General features: G+C 50.6%; 1 protein-coding gene across 8 annotated transcripts in view; it reads right to left on the bottom strand.

Moving 5' to 3' along the window:
* The window catches only part of TCF4 (transcription factor 4), a 241,335-nt gene that overhangs the window by 8,510 nt on the left and 214,134 nt on the right, over positions 1-18,691 (bottom strand). For 5 of the 8 annotated variants that reach the window (XM_059833713.1, XM_059833716.1, XM_059833714.1 and 2 more), the window contains 3 exons: positions 17,970-18,048; positions 15,257-15,333; positions 12,845-13,048 (listed from right to left, as the gene is read on the bottom strand). In XM_059833713.1, coding sequence (XP_059689696.1) covers positions 12,845-13,048; positions 15,257-15,333; positions 17,970-18,048 — 360 coding nt within the window. Of the gene's footprint in view, positions 1-12,844; positions 13,049-15,256; positions 15,334-17,966; positions 18,049-18,691 lie in introns of all 8 variants that reach the window. The other 3 variants (XM_059833711.1, XM_059833712.1, XM_059833715.1) reach the window with 3 other exon arrangements.

Genomic DNA, 18,691 nt, shown 5'->3' with positions numbered 1-18,691 from the left:
AACACTCCAGTAATGCCATCATCATCGGAGCTGACAGCACGGGCGCGATGGAAACGCATCCATTCCTCCCCTCTACTTGGCTCACAGACACACTCTGTGGAGCAGGGTTGCTCCTTCGTTAATTAAAGGAGACCGCCAAGAAGAGTGAAGCATCTGAAGAGCAAAACTGTCAGGAGTTGCAGGAGGCTTTGATATAAAAGTACCCGGAGCGGTAACACCGGTGCTGCCTCCCTGGTCCTGCACGGCAGCTCCGGCTGGCTGCGCTCCGAGCCGGAGAGGTACCGACGGATGTCTGCAGGGACAGACAGACAGCGTGTCTGCAGGGACAGACAGACAGCGTGTCCGCACGCAAAACTCAGCACTCCACCTCCTCAGGTGCGTGCGTCCCCTAACACTTGAGTGAAAGGGGTGATAAACCTGGCAGAGAACTGTAAATCCCTCTTTATTCTCAAAAAGTAAGTACTGGGGCAGATAAAAAGATGGAGGGATGTTTCCAATCAGACTTACAAGATAATATAGGATAATTGTTAACAGCAAGTCGAGACCGCACTAAGAAAGATAAAAGGGAATCCTGCCAAGGGGAACTTGAGAAAATCTTTTACTACTAGACGAAATGCAAATAACCGAAAGCAAGTGTAAAATAGCAGAGACAAAAACTCTCTCCTTGTTGAGACATTTTAATTTTTAAAACATGAGATACTAAGAAAAGCCTGGAACCAGCATTATTTGGTTTTAAGAGAGGCTCAGTTGTTACGGGGCGCTCAGAGCTCGGCAGTCCTGCTTCCTGAAATCTCAGCGCAGAAAACACAGTAAAATCCCGATGACATCCTTCTGAGGAGAAAAAGCATTTTTTCCCCACACCGGTGAAAGAGAACACCTAGTGAAACAGGCTGCCCGTCTCCACGCCCAGCGATGCCCAGCTCGGCTGGCTGTGACCCTGGGCAACCCCACCTAGCCTGGGAGCTGGACCTGACCCCGGCGCTGGCCCCGCCGTGAGCAGCGGTTCCACCCCACAAGTCCCCTCCGATCTACGTTTTTCTGTGATTGTACAAAAGATGAAAACCACTTAGTTTTGAGGTCGATGGAGACAAAGAAACACATGATACCGCTTCTGGCTGGCAAACAACCACCACCCTTCGAGCAGAGCTCCCGAGAGCGGCTGGAAGCTGTAAAGGCGCTTTGACAGACGCCGCGTCTCGCTCTGGGTCCCTCCCTTTTCCTGCGAGCCTCCCCGGGCTCCGTCCGTGACCTGTGCGGACACACAGAGCGACCCGGGGATGGCAAGCATCCTGTCCTGCTCCTGCCCCAGAGCAGCCCATCTCCTCCCCCAGACCACCTCTGTTATGGGGCTACAGGAGATGCCTCCAGTTGGGTGGTCCAGCTTGAAGAGGCACAACCCAGATTTCTTGATTATTTGGCCTGACTTCTTGAAGACTACCTCTTGTTTTGCCATGTCAAGAAGCAGACACGGTAATAATCGAAAGCTAATTATCTGGAGGATTTTTAAACTGAAGTGTTGAATTCAGATGCAAAAAAAAGATGCCATAAAGTCACCACCACTTTACTGCTGACATACTGATATAAGTTTTGTTTGTATTTTTAAAATTGGTTCCAATAAAAAAAGATTTCCTCACATTTCTTCTCCTTTAGGTTCTCAAGAGATCTGGAAGGTAACCACCTATGTCATGTCTTACAACTGTATGATAAAAACTATCCATTCTTTTCTTCTCTTTCACAACCCACTACGTGATCAATCTTGCTTGTTGAGATTTGCAGCTCTTTTCCCTGCCGACTGGCAAATTTCAGGCTTGCTTAGTGAACAAGCCCAACCTATGGCCATCCCTACACGAAAGAAAGACCATTTCTTATCCACTCTGACTGACACCAAGCCCGTATTCCCCTCTCTCCGTGTGGGAGGCCGGCATCCCAAGATGGGACGGAGCTCAGGCTGCAGCACCCCTCCCACCCGCGATCCTCCCCGTGCCACAGCGAGGGGGCTGCTCCCAAACACATGACGCTTTCTAACGCTACGGCTGCACAAACCACCACCTTGCAATGGCCTTCCCATAGCGTGTTTTCCTGGAGAATTTATTTCTCCAGTTTCAATCCCTCGCAAGAAGATTCAGACAGCCCCATCACTTCGTTATCTGCACACAGTTTATTCTCTGAGACACAGAAAGACTTCAACTCCAACTCTACCCGGCTACAAACACCTTTCTGTGTGTGTGTACGCGCACACACATGTATCTATAGTAAAAGATCAAAACTAACCCACACCACAAGCAGAGGACTACAGGGGCTGGTTTCTGGCAGCGCTGTGCTTTTTACCATGCCACCCATCTCCCCCACCCACGGGATGCTCTGTCCCGCGTGGGTACCCAAACGACCGCTTTTACGGCAAACTTCAGGTCTCAGACGGCCCCTGAAATGGGCTGGCCATTTACTTTTCTCCTTAAACATCACTGCCTTTCCTCCTCTAAACGGCATCAGGGGTTTCCAGCCAGCCACCAGCAGCCCAGGGCCCCCGAGAGCACCACCACGCTGCCAAACGCGGCTGAAACCCACCACCTGCCAGGGGACGCGACTTACTGAAATAAAGCCCATCCTATACAAGGCGGTAGGGACCGAAAGCAGCAACGCCTGCGAGCTCAGGGCGCGGGCAGATCCCGGCACCGCCGGGGACACAGAAGATGCTGCGTTTTCTGCTTCCCCCTCCCTCCTTCGCCAGCAGTGCCGCCGGTTTGTCTGTTATACAAAGAACAGCTCTGCCCTGAGGTGGAGCGAAGATATGAATCATGCCCCATAGCCCGGGAGTGTAGATTATAAATAATACTTATCTTTAGAGAATCAAACTCACTTTGAAGTTCTATTAATATTTTATTTATTTCCATCTCTTTAAACAGCCCCCTACCGCAGCACTCAGCAGAGTGGAGTGGAAAAAAACGCCCCACAAACAACTAATCCTAAAACGTGCATGGGAGGTGTAAGTGGGCTCGGCTGCTGATGTGCAAATCTCTGCCTTAACTTCCCCTTCGCCATCACCGTCTCAGGCACACGCAGGTACCCGAGCATACGTGTGCATACGCCTGTGTGACGTACAGTCCGCTTGAGGGAACTCAGCCGAAGGGAAAAACCACGAGAAGCCCCAGTCCTGTGGGTTTTTGGCTACTGAGGTTAAAAAGGCTTCCGGAAGATAAATAAATAGTGGTACAGAGAAGGCTGATCCCAGAGGCAGGGATCAAAATCAGAGTAAGGATCAAAATCCTTCTGCAGACCTTCCAGTGCAGGTCTCTTTGGAGGCCCGCACGTACTAGGCTGATGGACACGGCACGAAAACCTGGACAGACGATGCCTGAATTCACGCTTGCATTAGTCTTTTATGGCATTTTAAAAACTTCAAGAGCTGGAAGAAGGCTAGACCTTGCCTTCTCTTAACTTTGCATTTTCATTTTTGTATACGGCAACAGGTATTCAGTACAAACGTCAGGTTCTTCTGGTTGTGCTAGTTTGTCTGTATTCCAGGTATCTGCACTATCTATATATTCATTGTGGATGGGAAGCTGTTCTAAAGAAATACGTGGAAATTAATTCTTGAATACTCAGCATTTCACGCCGGAGATGTACACCTGTAGTTAGCACAGATAAAGAACGTGATGCTGGGATGCTGGCAAAAAAGCCACAGTCTCACCCTCGTCCTACAGAGTGCGTTTTTCCTTCTTTTTTAAAAAAGTAACTACTCTGCTGTGTCTAAGACGGTTGTTTCATCACTGCCAAGATGTACTGCACTGAATTTGGCAGTTATTCAGTCCTTACGAGCCCTATCCCCACAGCCCAGTGCCCCCAGAGCAGGCTGCCGGCCCGAGCCACCCCTCCGCTGCTCCAGAGGCGGGTGCACCGTGCGGCTGGGACTCGTGAAAGCGGAGAGGCCGGCAGCCCCCGGGAAGGACAGGGGCAGCCCACTTCTCCCTTTTCCAGAGAGCAAGCAAGGATTTTTCTGCAGAAGGAGAGCTTCCCCGGCTCCCTGCTGAAGCTGTACACACCACCCCCCCGAAGCGGAACCCTGCTCTCCAAACGCGCCTGCCCAGCCGCTGCCACCGCAGAGGGAGGCAGCTCCAGCGGGGACAGGGCGAGCAGGGGTCCAGGGCACCGGCCGCCCACCCCGCATCACCCACCTCTGGGCCCACAGCACAGCGGTCCTCTGCCACTACAGGCAGACCAGGAAGATGCTCAGTTTTCCGCACACATAATGGGGAAAGGTGTCTGCCTGGCGATCAGGCACCCACTGACAGGGAAACCTGGTTTGGTGCCTCTGACTCGTACCTTCCCCGTGAAACCCCAATTGCACCTGACAGCCCCAAAGTGCTGCATTTCGTTTTGAATTACCTCGGATTCTCTCTCTGTGTCATGTCCATGACGATGGAAACATGATCCTCCAGAGCAAGGAAACCCCCTACCTGACCCAGAAGTGAATCCCGAGCAGCGGTAAGGAACGGTCATGCGAACGTTTCTTTTATTGCTCACAGATGGGCATTTGAAGTTCGGGCATGGTAAGGAGCAGACACGAGCTGTAAAAAATGGGGAAAGGTTTCCTACGAAGTTATGAGCGTTGCACCCCTTTCCTTACAGTTAACCCTTCTCGCACTGTGGCTTCCACACACACAATTAACTTCCTAAATACAAAGGAAAAACTATCACCTACAGCCTGGATCACAGCTTCGGGCTACGGTTAGGAAGGGGTTGTTCCTAACTCGCCAGTATCATGCAGAAATGCAATGAGCAGCATGCTTTGTCCTTTTAAAAATGATGACCTTGTGTTATCCAATTAGATAAATAAAAACACGCGGCAAGAAAGTTGTAAGGTGATGCATGTTAACATGTGTTCAATATTGTCAAAATTTATAAGTCTGACAGAAAGCAGATTTGTGCAAAGCCCTTATAAACCTCTACCGCTATATTAAAAAGGGAACAGCACAGGGCACTCTGACACAAACGGTCTCTCACTGTATGGGTGTATTATTGGTCCAAATTATTCACTCTTATTTAACTGCACCGAAGCCTTTCATCTCCATGCTATACAATAATAGTTTCCATATGACCAGTGGCTCAGCTATAAATAAGATCAAAAGCAAAAGAAAGGATTTAATAAAAAAAAAAAAAGACATTAAGAGTGGCATTAAATCAGGAAAAAAGCAAAGTTCACATTTTCTTCTGCAGAAGAAAAGTAGTGCTGAGTACTCAGCAGCTCGCCAAATATCTTACGAAAGGGCTGTTTGCGAGCCAGTTGTATGCAAAAGCCATTTAAACGGAGCTGAAAGTGGCAAAGCCGGACTTCGGCATTAGAAGGAAGGGGAAGAAGACGACGAAGGGAAAAAAGCGCAAGTGCCACGTCTCCAGGCCAGGCCGGGATACCGGCGCGGCGGCGGGCCGCGTGCCTCGAGGCCGCGGGAGCGCGTGGCATGGCAGCGCCCACGCGCGTCCCGGGGGGCTCCCGGGGGAGCCCGCCTCCCCCCGGCTCGGCAGGAGGAGGTTTGCTTTGGCACCACGCGCCTGCTCGGTGGGAAGAGCCGACTTCCAGCCGACTTCCCTCCAGTGCCGCAGAGGCCGCCGGCTGAGCCACGCTCCCCGCCGCCCGCCGCTCCCCCCTCCAGCCCGCTGCCCTTCGCAGGCCGACTCGGGCGCCGGTCCCGCACGCGGAGGGAGCAGCCCGCCACCGCATCCCCCCGCGAGCGCTAATTCAGCGCGAGGTCTCCCACACTTCACTGGCGTTGCTTTCCCACCGTGGGAGATAATTGAAGTATTTTAAGGGAAACCAACCGGTTGCGGCCTATTATGGAGAGAAGTGGGTTGCCATGGCCGTCGGAGGGAAGTCACTGAAATAATCCCTGCGATTTCTTTCCAACAGAGATGATTATTCATTTAAGTATTGGCTAAATCCGGAGATATAAAGGGTCCTAAAGTAGAGGATTAAGAATATTAACTCTTCTTCACTGAACAGCCGGGGAGGGAGGGGAGGAAACCACGCTGCGAGCAAGTCCGCGTGCCCGGACGCTTTATTTCGGTACCCAGTTCCAGATGACGGGGGTCCCCTCCGGAGCATCAGGCGGCTGACCCACCCTCGCTGCTGCCTTCCTCCCCGCCGGCTCCCCAGCACCCGCCTCGCCGGCGGCCTCGGCTCCGCGCCTCCGATTCAGACACCGCACCAAGCGCCTCTTCAAACACGCGCCGGCCGTTCCCCAGCGCCGCTCGGGAGCGCGCGCATGCCGGGCCGGCCACGTGGAGCTGGCAGGCAGCGAGTGACGCGGCGATGAAAGCCGGGAACCCAAATAGGAGGGGGCTCTAACCGTGTGCCTAATTAGCTGGTTTGAAATGAATGGAGGCATTGTGCGAGGACAACGCTTTCCTGAAAAGGTGTCGTTTAAATATTGGTCAGTGGTTTCTCTCCTGGTCAAAATGAAGTTTATAGCTCAAAAATAATTGAAAAATATGATAAAGGCTGTAATTGCGCGGCATTAGGAATGTCAACCAATTAGGCAGAAAATGGTGCTATATAAAAACCCGACACTGGAGCCCGTTATGTCAGACTTCATTCCAGTAAGGTCACTCTGTCCAGTTCTTTTTAATTTATATTATACCTGCTAACTAAAAAACACAGTCAAGCAAAACAAACCACAGATGCGGCAGCTACGACCGTGCTAAAAATTAAGAAGAGAAAAAGACAGCAAGACAAAACAGCAAAAGCCAAATTTTGTCTTTTAAATAACGCCAAGTTGCTCGACTCTTTTTGTTTATGTACGAATGACATAACTGAATTACTTCATGAGCTGCTACTCTAATTCCTAGGGGTGGAAAATTCCATACGTTAATTTAATGTGGATGTTAAAAAAAAAAATACACACGAACAGGCTCTCTTCCTGTGGGCCCTCGTGTGAAGCATGCACGCTGGCTGATGGGCTTCTAAGCGCTACCTTAAAAATAATGCATACCAGTTTCTGGTTTATAATGACTTTAATCAGTACCTTTGTGCACCGCTACAGAAGAAACCTGTCTCTTCTTAGATTCCTGCACAAAAGTTAGCATTTAAATGCTGTTTTCTGCGATTCAATTTGAAATGTCACAATAAAATCCCCGCAGTCCATGTAAACTCTGAAATAACAGGAACTGCGGAAAGCCAGGAAAGTCACAGCCGAAGCTGAAAATCCACGCTCAGCTCATGCCCTTGAGAGATGGAGATGGGCAGACTACATCAACCTCAACTCCAAGTTTTTATCTTGACATGCGACTTCTGAACTTTTGGCCTGAAGACCCTTATGGAGACAGTTTGTTGCCTGCCAACAAACCCCACATCATCCTCATTTCTAAGCCGCTTCTGCCTCTTCCCAGAAGTTCCTCTGCGGGTGTCCAGGGCAGTCTGCACCGGCTTTACGAGCCCGACAAAGGCAGGCTACCTCCATTTTAATTACGTTTTCAATCCCGCAAACGCTTGTGCACGTGCTTAACTTCAACGTCATGCGTAGTCCCAACGGGACAACCTGTGATAATAAAGTCGAGGATGCGTGTGTTTGTAGAACCCAGGTCTCAATGGGATGGAAAACCCAAACCTCCACCTCCCCTGCCCGATGAGGGGGTCACCCCCCTTCCCTGCCTGCTCCCCCTCCGGCCCCACGACCCCCAAATACGCCCCGCAAAGGGACCAGCTTTGGGCGAGCAGCTGCTGCACCCCAGCTCTGCGGCTGGGGCACAAGCCGGGGGATGCTGGGGGTTCGAATCCCCCCCCTCCACCCTGCCCAGCCCGGGAAGCCGTGCCCGACGCCCTGCGAGGGCCTCCCCCCGAGCCCCTGCACCCGAGGGCTGCGGTTTAAGAACTATCCCTGCTTTGAGACTTCCCTGCTGCCCTCCTCCCGGCTGCACGTGCTGCTGCAGCAACACAGCGGGCGCAGAGGAGCAGGCAGCTCCTCCGGGCTTTCACCGCTAAACCAGTTTGCTGCTAAATTGGTATCAAATCCACCGTATTTGTGAACGGTGTGAATTAATGCGCGCCGGTTTGCTCATGGCACAGGGGAAATTAGAAACAGGGACATCAGCAAATTCCAGGGGCCTGCTAAAAATTAGTAAATGCTTAAACGCTCTCCGTACTGGGCCACTAATAAAAAGTGAGGGAATGTAAAATAAGAAACCCCTTTTAAGACAGCCTGCTCTAGCAAACCGTTCGCGCAGGGAGCAGAACTCCGCTCCCAGCCACACAGCTGTAAACCTGGCCTCGTTCCATTAAAACCGGAGCACTTGATTCCCATCTCCAGCAGCATCTGAGCGATCTCTGCCTTATTTTTGTCTGGGGAGAAAAGCCGCACATCTGCGGCGCGAGGGAGAGCGCGGGCAGGAGCGCGGGCAGGAGCGCGGAGGTGCGCGGTGGGCACGGCCGCTTCCACCAGCGCTCTCTACAAGTTTCCGGTCCATACCTCCCACTGCTACTTTATTTACTGCAGCTGGCCAGCCTTTTATAGCCTGTTTCATGTATTAAAATTCAAATGTGGAAAACATTACCAGTATCCTCCTTGATTTTTTTTTTTTTTTGAATTTTTTCCCCCTTCAACTTCCTTTTCAGCGTGGAATGTATCAAATGGTCAAAGGCTAACTTCAGACTGACTCTACTCAAAAACTATTTCCTTTGTTCTTATGTTTTTACTTCAAAATTCATACCAGTTTTCCAAAAGAAATTCTCGGGCCCGACTCTTTCACCCAAGTTACGGTTTCAGACAGTGAGTAATGCTGCTTGGGAACGCGGCAGACTCTGGGTTTTCAGAGAAATGTCCCCGTCTTGTTTGCAGCAGCAGCGCTGCTCTCAACGCATCCCAATTCTGCTGCTCAGTTACCGTGCTCTGACCGTGTACTTACTTAGCAAAGTCCAAACAAAACCGGGCAGACCCCACCACTCAGCATTGCTCCAGAAAAAGCAAGTGCCTACATGTTCCTAAAAATACGAAGGCATTTTTCAGATGCATAGTACCGGCACTTCCATCTCTCATTGTTGCTGCTTTTTTTGTTTCAATCTAACTTCACCTACATCTGGTATTTAAGCGAGGAGCACATATTTATGGAACAAACTGTCTCTGAAGTGATGCCCTGGGTGCATGTTGCATCAGTTTAACATATGCAAAGCGAACAAAGCTACAAAAATTAAACTCTTTTCTCTTGATTGAGAGCAGATATGCAGACAGAGTTTTAAGTCACAGAGCTGGCTTTTAATAAAGCCAGATTTCTTCATTAAAAGCAGTATTGTTTAAACACTGAAGGAAAAAATAGCTTTGTACAAACTAAAATCTTAGATTATATGTATCCCAAGTGTATTTAACATATTACCTGAGGCCAAGCTAAATTACAATCTAGAATTTCCTTTTGTGAATTCGCAGCAACTGCCACAGAGAGCAAAACAATGTCTGCTTCATGCTAATTTTATTGGGGAAGGGGAGAGGAGATGGATTTAACCGAGCTGCTGAAAAAGCATCTTTTTACCTCTCGGAGCCTTTCACCAGACCATTTTCAGTTAACACTTCACATTTTTTTGAATCTGCAAATGGCGCAGTCTCAGTTGTGGCTTTTAATGATGTTTTACCCACGACAGAGTCACTTTCAGTAACATTTAATTTAACAAGGAGCAGAGCCTGTCACAAAGCTGCCCCAATAAAAAATGAACACACCCCCCCCCCCTTATTTTCCTTGCTCAGGTGCTTAATTTCAACAACTGATGTTAAATAACCTGAAGCAACAGAAACTATGGGCAAGTATTTAGCTTAGGGCATTGTAGGTGAACAAGTTTGAAGGGAAGACCTGTTTGGCAAAGGACAGCTGGGTACGGATACATGAAAAGCAAACTTTCTCTTGCTGGGGGAAGCGGGAGACAGCCGGGATATTTTAATTTCCGTATGAGATGGCAGACCTCGCTTGTGAAGACTTTGGATGGTGGTCAGCACTCAGGCTTAGACATAAAACCTTGCCCTCGTCCGGAGATGGTGTGTGCCGAGGGCTGCGGAGCCGTCCCCGGCGTGGGATGGAGAGCGGCCGAAAGCCCCCCGCTCGGCTCGGCTCGGCCCCGCTGGCCGGAGCAACGCCAGCCAGGCTGGACGAGCCGCCCGAGAACCTCCCCCAGCGTCGCACGGGGCTCAGGAAGGGCCCTGCTGAATAAAGCCATGCTCTCAATACCGCTGGAGGCTAATTAATTTATAATCACCTACCCGACTATCACGACAGTGCTGAGCGCGGGGGCATCCCCAGCACGCAGCAGACTGGGGGACACGGTAATTATCAAATAATTGGCCACCAGAAGAAGCTCCTTCCTTCCCTTAGCTGTTCCTTCACACTCAGGCATCAAAGTTTTTCTTTCTTTCCTTTTTTTCCCTTCCCTTGTGAAAAAAAGGAGGAATCCTGTCTGAATCCTGTCAAATCGAACTCTAAATGTTTGCATTTTCCATATGATGTCTAATCCTATTTGGAATGCTTCTGAACATTTGGCCTTGATTACATCTTGGAGCAATGAATTTCACAGGTCATTGTGCGTTGAATAAAAAGTATTTCTTTTTGTCAGGTTCACTGAATGTCCCCTTGTTCTTTAATTATAAGGCAGGATGAATAGGAGAGCTAGATTTACCTTCTCTATGCTGTCCATTATTCTACGTACCTCTATTATGCCTCCTCTTATTCATCTCCTTTCTAAACAAAACCACCACAATCTGTTCAACCTCCCTTCACATGAAAACCCTTCCGTGCTTGCAACCATTCCTGCTGTTTGTCCCCGAACTCCTCCTAATTCCACCGCACTTTTTTGAGACAGGAAAACCGAAACAGAAGACAGCTCCAGGGAAGGTATACACACGTTTGTACACGTAAATACATACCCCAGGCATACACTGCCAGTCCATCGGTTTTGGTGTCCCTTCTCACGTGCTTTTTCCATTCAATGGATTTTTGGTCTTGGTTTTAAGGATTCTTGCACACTGAGGAGGAATTTCCATGTGACTCTAGCAGAGGCACATGCTCTCCCTCCCTATATGTATATGGTTAATTGAAATTCTTTCTTCTAATCTGCCCTGCCTCGCCCTTAGCATGTGGGATGAGCAGGGGATCAAGCCTAGTCCTCCACAGCCCCGCGCAGCAGCGAACTGGCCATGGATCTGTCAGGTCCCTTTCTCTTTCCACATATTTTCCCCTAGTCTTAATTAACCTAAATAGCTTGAACCATCTGAAAATACCGCCAGATGACTCCTTGTTCCCCTCCTCCATTCCACGTGTGAGTAAGCAACTCTATTTCTGGAATGAAATTTGGAAGTATAAAACCGAATGCCTTTTAATCCTGTGGAAGATTGCACTGATCTAGTTCAGCTCTGTGGGTGCGCAACTTTGCCGCTTCCTAATCGAGAATTGCGGTTTCTCAGCTCCTCCAGGACCGTTATTTCCTCATTAACTTCTGCCAAGGGACTTTATCATTTCTGTAGACTCAAACGCATTGTGTTAAATGGTTTTCCTTATTATTTTTCTGACGTGTTAAAAAAGAAAGAGATTGAAGAGACATTCCTTTCCTTTACAAGAGAGAAAGCAACTGCAAAATATTTCCTCTGCAAAGCGCAAGACATCTGTCCTGGAGACCCAAGTGGTGCATGTAAGGCAAACTACAGACCTGATCCCACACCACCTTTTGTGACACACCACCTACCCAGGCAGCAGGGACAGACCGCGGACTCACAAACGCAAGCACGAGCTGGCAAGCCTGAGGAGGGGGTGCAGAGCCAGGCTCCTGTGCGCCGGCTATTTCCCGCTGGAGCAGGGTCACGTCACCCAGAGCGAAACACACGCCACAGCGAGCACACGCAGCTCTCACTCTGAACCACCTTCTCCCCGCAAATTTAAGCCTGTGTTTCAAACAAGGACAGGATTACCTCCCGCTCCTTAAAACTTCTCCAGCCCTGCAGGCCAAACCCACGCCTTACACTAAAACCTGCACCCAGCTTCCCGAGCAAGTGGCGGGTCCCGAGTGAAATGCAAGACGACCCAAATCCTTCTGAAAGCAAAACAGGAAAAGCATTTCCGGACCTGGGTAGGGGCAGGACTTTATGTTCACCTGGCCTGGAAATCAAAGAATAAATGAACCCCCGAAGATTTCAGACCCCCTCATGCGCCACGCACGCACGCACACACACATAACCCGCACCTCTGTGCACGTGGCTATGAGAAGAAGGGTACACTGGGGCTGTGCCGCTGGCCCCCGCAGTGCGGCCACGCAGACCGCCCCTGGAGAGGCACGCGAGAGCCCGACCTCGAGGCTGCTCTCGCTGCTACCTGCCTGCCCTGCTGCCGTGGGGCAGCTCTCCCCGGCGCGCTCCTGCCTGCTGCCGTGGGGCTGCTGGTCCCCATACACCCTTTGCGGTGCCTGCCGGTGACTTCTCGGTGCACTCGTGCCCTCAGCCAACCCAGGCTACCTCAGGAGGGATGGTTAACGAGGCCGGCCGCAGAGCCGAGCAGCTCGGTACCAGTGACAAGAGTCGTGCCAGCGGGGCTGAGGGCGCAGGCAGGGACAAACAGAAATGGGTGCGCTCACTGCCATCGGAGTGAAACGTGCATACGCACATTCATAGCTGTATGGTAGCTCACACGTACACACTGCCTAAAGGTGCCTAAAGGAAAAGCAGTATCGCTCCCTCCGTGAATACGCACACACGCACTATAGCATAACATCTCTGAGAAGCTGCAAACCCTTGCACCCCCTTACACCCACCATCCCTTCCTTCCCCCTCCCCGAGCCCCTGAAGCCAGTTAGTTTTTCACCCCAGCGCTGCCGGTGAGTCCCACGGCTTACCATGAGCGAGTGCCGGTTGGCGGAGAGCAGGCCGGTGCCGTAGCCGGACCCCAGACCGGCCATGGCTCCGTTGTGCGACGGCCCTATCAAGCCGTGCATGTCGGCGTGGCCCCCCGGCATGGCGGTAGCGGGCCCCACCGCGTGGTTGCGCAGCACGTGGATGGCGTCGTCCAGTCTCTCCAGGCGGTCCTCGATCCGGCTTTGCTGTTTGTGTGCGAGAAACAAAGCAGGAAGAGCATCAGCAGGCGCGCAGGGCTGCCCAGCGCCGGGCACGAGGCGCTGCCGCCGGTGTGCGTGGGGCGCGCGGGGGCACGGTCACTGACAGCCAGTCCTTCCTTCTCAACCCCTTGGTGGTTTTTTGGCTTTTTTTTTGGTTCTTTTTTTTTTTTTTTTTTGAAAGGAGTGGTTTTGTTTCCCTAGGGCAAAGTTTAGAGTAGCGTTGCGGGGAAGGAGAGAGCATGGTTAACACGAGTACAGCTTTGATTTTCATGGGCAAAACAGGTTCAATGATTCCTCATGAACATAATCATTACAGTACATATGTTGCCCTCTATGTCTTTGAAAAGTTTTAGTGATACTTAAAAAAAAAAATAATAAAAAAATAAAAAAGAAGTAGAAGTAAAGAAACAAATATACCTCTAATTGTAATCAATCGCTGACCGGGATTTTCCTCCCCCCATCTAATCCCCGGATCACGCACAAAGAGAGAAAGAGAAACTACCAGGTCCTACGGTCCCTCGCTGCTAGTTGCATTTTTTCCCGACAGGTGTGCATCCTGAAATCACTTTTCATCACTGGTAAAAGCAGCAATAAATACTCTTCCCTAACTGAGCAGCTTACGGTGCAACGTGGCAACGACTAACAGCCGGGGCGGTCCCGGGGGGTGAGGGGTGCAAGGCTGCTCCGACCCCCCCCGGCCGCAATGCCATTGGGGTCCCTGCAACCAAGCGCCCGGGAAGGACGGGCCCTCGCCTCCCAATTCTCCAACCATCCTAAAAGCCAGCCCACCCGCAGCCCTGGGGAGGGCCTTCGAGAACCCCGACCGCTGCTTTCCCGAGTTACTGCCTCCCAACTGGCTGCTCCTGCCAAGCCAAAACCCAGCCCCCGTGGCGTGCCGCTGGCAGGGTGAGGACGAGGAGAAGCAACGGGCTGCAGGGAGTAACAACCTCGAGGCTTAAGCCTGCCTGTTGCACAGCCGTTCCACGAAAGGAGGGACCCGTGTCTGCGTGTCACGCTCTGGGAAGAACCCACTGCGGGAGCCGCTGCCCACAGAAACGCACCCTGCACCCCCTGCTCTGCTTCCCCCAAGCCCCACCGCTGTCCTCGGCCATCCCCAGCGCAAGCCATGTGCGGACCCGGGCACCTGAAGTCTTTGCTCTTTAATAAAATACGAAGGGGGAAGCTCAGCTGCAAAAATAATGAGGCATAGCTTATGGACCTCTTCAGAACATCTCTTAACCAACCCACTGCTCTCCACAAACCCAAATAACTAAAAAACCTCCAAGACAGATAGCCTAGAAAATATTGCGGTCAATCATGAGAGGGATTTCTGTATCGGGGTGGAAAACCAGTCCATGCTAATTCCTGACTCTGGCGAACTTCTAACGAAGCCAACAGGACTGCTGCATTGCCCCGCACCAGGGGGGTTAAACACCGTGCTCTCGGGAATTACCTGATGGCTTTTTTTTTTTTAAGGAAACTTTTAAGTTCTAGCACTATTTTACACCCAACACCTCATCAGGCATTTCATGCTGATTAGTGAAACCCCTTAAACTCCCAGCTGAGACTAACAACCAACAGAGAAGAGCGACAGAGGACATGGGACTCACTACAGTTCTCTGTCCTAACGTGCTTTTGGACAGCTCAATTTTTATTTAATCTTTCCATTAGGAAAGGTAACAAATTTTACTGACGTCCCTTTAAACCTCTCTGCCACGCGAGCATTTAGGACCAGCTTGGCCTGGCAAGCTCAGCCTGCCGGCTCTTCCCGGAGAGAGGACTCCTGACCATCGCTGCCGCATCGGCCGTGCTCCCTCCCTCCCTCGCTCCACGGGACTGACAGACGCTCCGTCCTGCGTGACAGCCACCATGGCTTTCTACTCCCATTTTCTCTTCAATCTATTCCATCTGCCTGCTCATCCTCCCCTCTTTTTGTGCCCCTCGTTCCCCTTTCCAGTAGGTTCCAACACCGCATCCCCTGTCAAACAGGAGACCCTGGCCAGCAGCATCTCAAACCGCATCATGTATCTAGAGCACGGGGCACCCACGATACGAATTTAGAGGTGGTAAAATCAAGTCCAAGGGCATAGCGGTCACTAACGAAATGAAAACCTGTGTGAGAAGAATGGATGAGAAATGGAAAGAACAGCAAGTAAAATACTGAGGCAGAGGAGGTCACTAATCAAAACATACCAAAGAGTGTAAGGGACCTTCATAATTGGGAGATGATGACGCTTGACCTCCATTTCTAGACCAAACAGCTGTGCCTGCTAATAGTAAAATTGGAATTACCATTAGAACTATGCAAACAAAAATGTCTTTCAAACTTTTTGGACAGTTTTGTAGACATGTAAATGCCGTATTCCAGATAGACTATAGAGCAGACATATGGAGAACTTCCAAAATACACACGGATGAAGAAAAAAAAGGTATTTTGTAGCTGCAGGCCACAAAGTTCCCCCAGGCTGCTCCTCTGCATAGAGGGCTGCATTCATTCGGCAGCCGGAGCTGCGAGCGGCTCCGGGAGAAGGAAACGTCTCGGCGGTGGAAGGAGGAGCAGCCCTGCCGCACGCAGGGTGCTGCGGGGCGGCTGGACCCCTGCGCGAGCCCAGCACAGACTAGCCCCTTCTCCTAGCCTTGCTTCCAGACACGCCTGGTGCCACCGATTACGTCATCCCACCATCAAACCTTGAAGAAGTCAGTAAAAGCACTGCACACAACATTCACGTATACGCTGATAAGGTTTGCGCTCTCTTTGGGCAGATTATTTGGTTTGGCCTGGTGAGACCGCCAAAGGTCTGACCAAAAACCTTCTGCTTTGTATCCGCTGCTCTAAATCTGTTCCTGCTGCTGCGGCAAGAAAAGGGCTCCCGGGCTCCAGCCGCATTTTCTAAGGAAAAATTTGCCCTTGTGAAAAAGGCAAACATGGGGAAAAGAAGTTTTTGTCAAGTATTTTCCCAACAGCTTTTATATATATAGCACAATGCTTAGACAATTTATAACGTTCTTTTGAACGAGTGATCTTCTGAACGATCTCATAAAACGGGGTTAAGAATTTGAGATGGAAATATTAGGATTTTAATCTTAATGTCTACATTGAGTGGCATTTCCTTGAACTGAGATAGGCCAGGGTGGAACTCATGGCAATTTCTTTTAGGCTCTCACGGGATAATTTTTTTCTCATGAAAGTCAAAATTCTGTCAGTTTCAATTAAAACGGAAATCGTCCCTTTTCTGGTCCCCACAGAGCTTTTAGCTGAGGTTTTGCTACAGCACCGAATGGAGCAATGAGCAGCAATTTTTACTTTCAAAATAATTTTTAACTAGCCCTTGATATCCTTAAGGGAAAGCGTCTCGCATGCTAAACACTTTCAGCTCTTATTTAAATGCACTTATACTCCTTATTTTTATTTATTTTGACACTCGGTTCTCCCTATTTACCCAGTAGAGCCTGCAGAAAGCAACGCAGCCCAAATCGGGGATTCTTCTCTTTGGCTCGGCCCCTTCCGTCGGGAAGGAGGGCAGCGCCTTGCCAGGAGAAACGCAGCCCCAGTGCCGGGGGTGCTACACCTCGGGGGGACCCCAGGCAAAGGAAGGGCAGAAAGTCATCTTCTGAGGTGTGGGACCCCCCAAGCTGTGACAGGCCAGGTGGTCCCCCTGTCCCCATCCCCTGCTACGGGTGGCTTTGTGGGGACACGTGTTGACTGGATGTCACCCTGACATTACGTGCTCCTTCACAGCAGGTGAGTGTGATGGAGGCGGACAGGGTGTCCTCCCACCGCTCCCCCTGGACCTCGTCCCGCAGAGGCTGCCAGCTGGCACCCGCTTCTCTCCCCCCCTCCTTCCAAAAGGGTCTCCTCACTGTAGCGCTGCTGCTAGGTCTGTCTCTGGCCTTGGGGCACCATTTTAACGGATCGGGAGCCCAGGAGCTCCCTCCGCCTCTGTCCGGCTACTCACGCCCCATGGAGAACAAGCGATGGATCACGCCTCTCGCCAGCACTGCCCTACGGAAACACGGCGGCCTCGGCTGCCGTTTAGGATTCCCGGTGAGGTTAACAGGATCCAGGGCTCATGCACAAAGAAGAGGAGATGGGGGTCTTCGGTTACTTGGGATATAAACCTCGTCTCAAAGAGGGGATGGAAAGCCAGAGGCCTTCTCCAAGGCGTTAGCGTGCGCTGCGTGGGAAGAGAAGCCCAATGCTCTAGCGCAAAAGTCTCAAGGTTTAAGAAATCTGAATTATATTCAGGTAAGCATTTAAAACACCTGATGCTCATGAGAACTACCCTGGGCCTCTGGATCTTTTCAGTTTAAGCTTTTATTAGTAAAGCGGGTTTAGTTAAAATATGCAATTATTGTAAACAAATATAAAATGAATCAGCTGGATTCACAGGGGCTCAGTTTGTCCAGAGACATATTTTATGGATCAAACAGGCTTTTGCTTCAGCCCCAGGAGGGGATGAGGGGGAACGTCCAAGGAGACGTACCGGGCACAGCCACCCTGGAGTGAGGCTGCCGCGAGGGCTTGGGTGTCCCTGCGGCACGGGGGGGCACGGCCACAGCACGGGGCCACGCTCTGCACAGGGCAGAACTCATCTGCCACAAGACCCCGCGGGCACTGCAGGAAGCCGCAATGAGAATGCATAAAACCACTGCTTTTCTGTAAATGCATCCGCCTGAGAGCTGCATCGACCTTCTCTCTGCCCTGGGAATAGAGCGTGTAGGACACCTCTCTGCTCATCTCTGCGGGCCCACCAGCCGCCTGCGCGTGCTGCACTGCAATACGGGAACCGCCTGGTGCTGCCGGCTGGATGCGCATCTCACACCCAGTACCGCAGGAGCTCATTTAGGCATCTCCTACCAAAAATACGTTGAAACGTTCAGTAAAATAGAATTGTAACAACAATACCTGAGAGAGAAGGGGGAGAACCAACAGGAGTTGAAGGATTTGATGAAAAGCTGTTGTTGGTGTGATCTGGAGAATAGATCTTTAAAAGATGATACAGAATTAATCTAAAGCCATCACAAACTGATGCAGAAAGAAATATGGAATTCTTATGCATTCAGTTCATTTAAATGAAAGCAGGACAGGTTAAAAAGCCTCTTATTCAAATATTAATATTTTTATAAAGACAAAACTGTATTAGATGCAGGAAGCTAGACAACAGACCCCTTTTGATGGGAACAGACACTAGCGAATTAAGCGATGGTTTCTGATTGTCACACGGATCTGCTACGGTAGATATACACATTTTCATTGCATAGACTACTTTACGAATGAGTGTCATTGAACAAGGCCTTAAAGCACGCCTGAGAATTGCTTCTTTGTTACGCTGAAATCCCTTAACGGCCAAAATAAAGCAAAGGGAGCAGAGCACGTTAAACCCTGGCACAGCGGGTAAGCCGCAGCAGCAAACTCCAACTACTCGTCCGCTGCTCCGGCGAGAAAGCCCCCGCGTGCCCCGTGCCCGGGCGAGGGTGCCACCGCCCCGCGGCGTCCCCGCTCACCACCCGTGCCATTTGTCAGGGCACCACTTCAAAGTGGATTCTGTACTGTATCAGTTAGTTCAGGCAAACTAGAGTCTGACTTTTCGTCTTTTTCAATGAAGCATCGAAGAATATGCAAAAAAA

This window comes from Gavia stellata, chromosome Z (assembly GCF_030936135.1).
Source record: "Gavia stellata isolate bGavSte3 chromosome Z, bGavSte3.hap2, whole genome shotgun sequence".
In the NCBI taxonomy this organism is placed as follows: domain Eukaryota; kingdom Metazoa; phylum Chordata; class Aves; order Gaviiformes; family Gaviidae; genus Gavia; species Gavia stellata.
The sequence above is the reverse complement of the archived record's forward strand: the minus strand, read 5'-3'. Positions and strand labels throughout refer to the sequence as shown.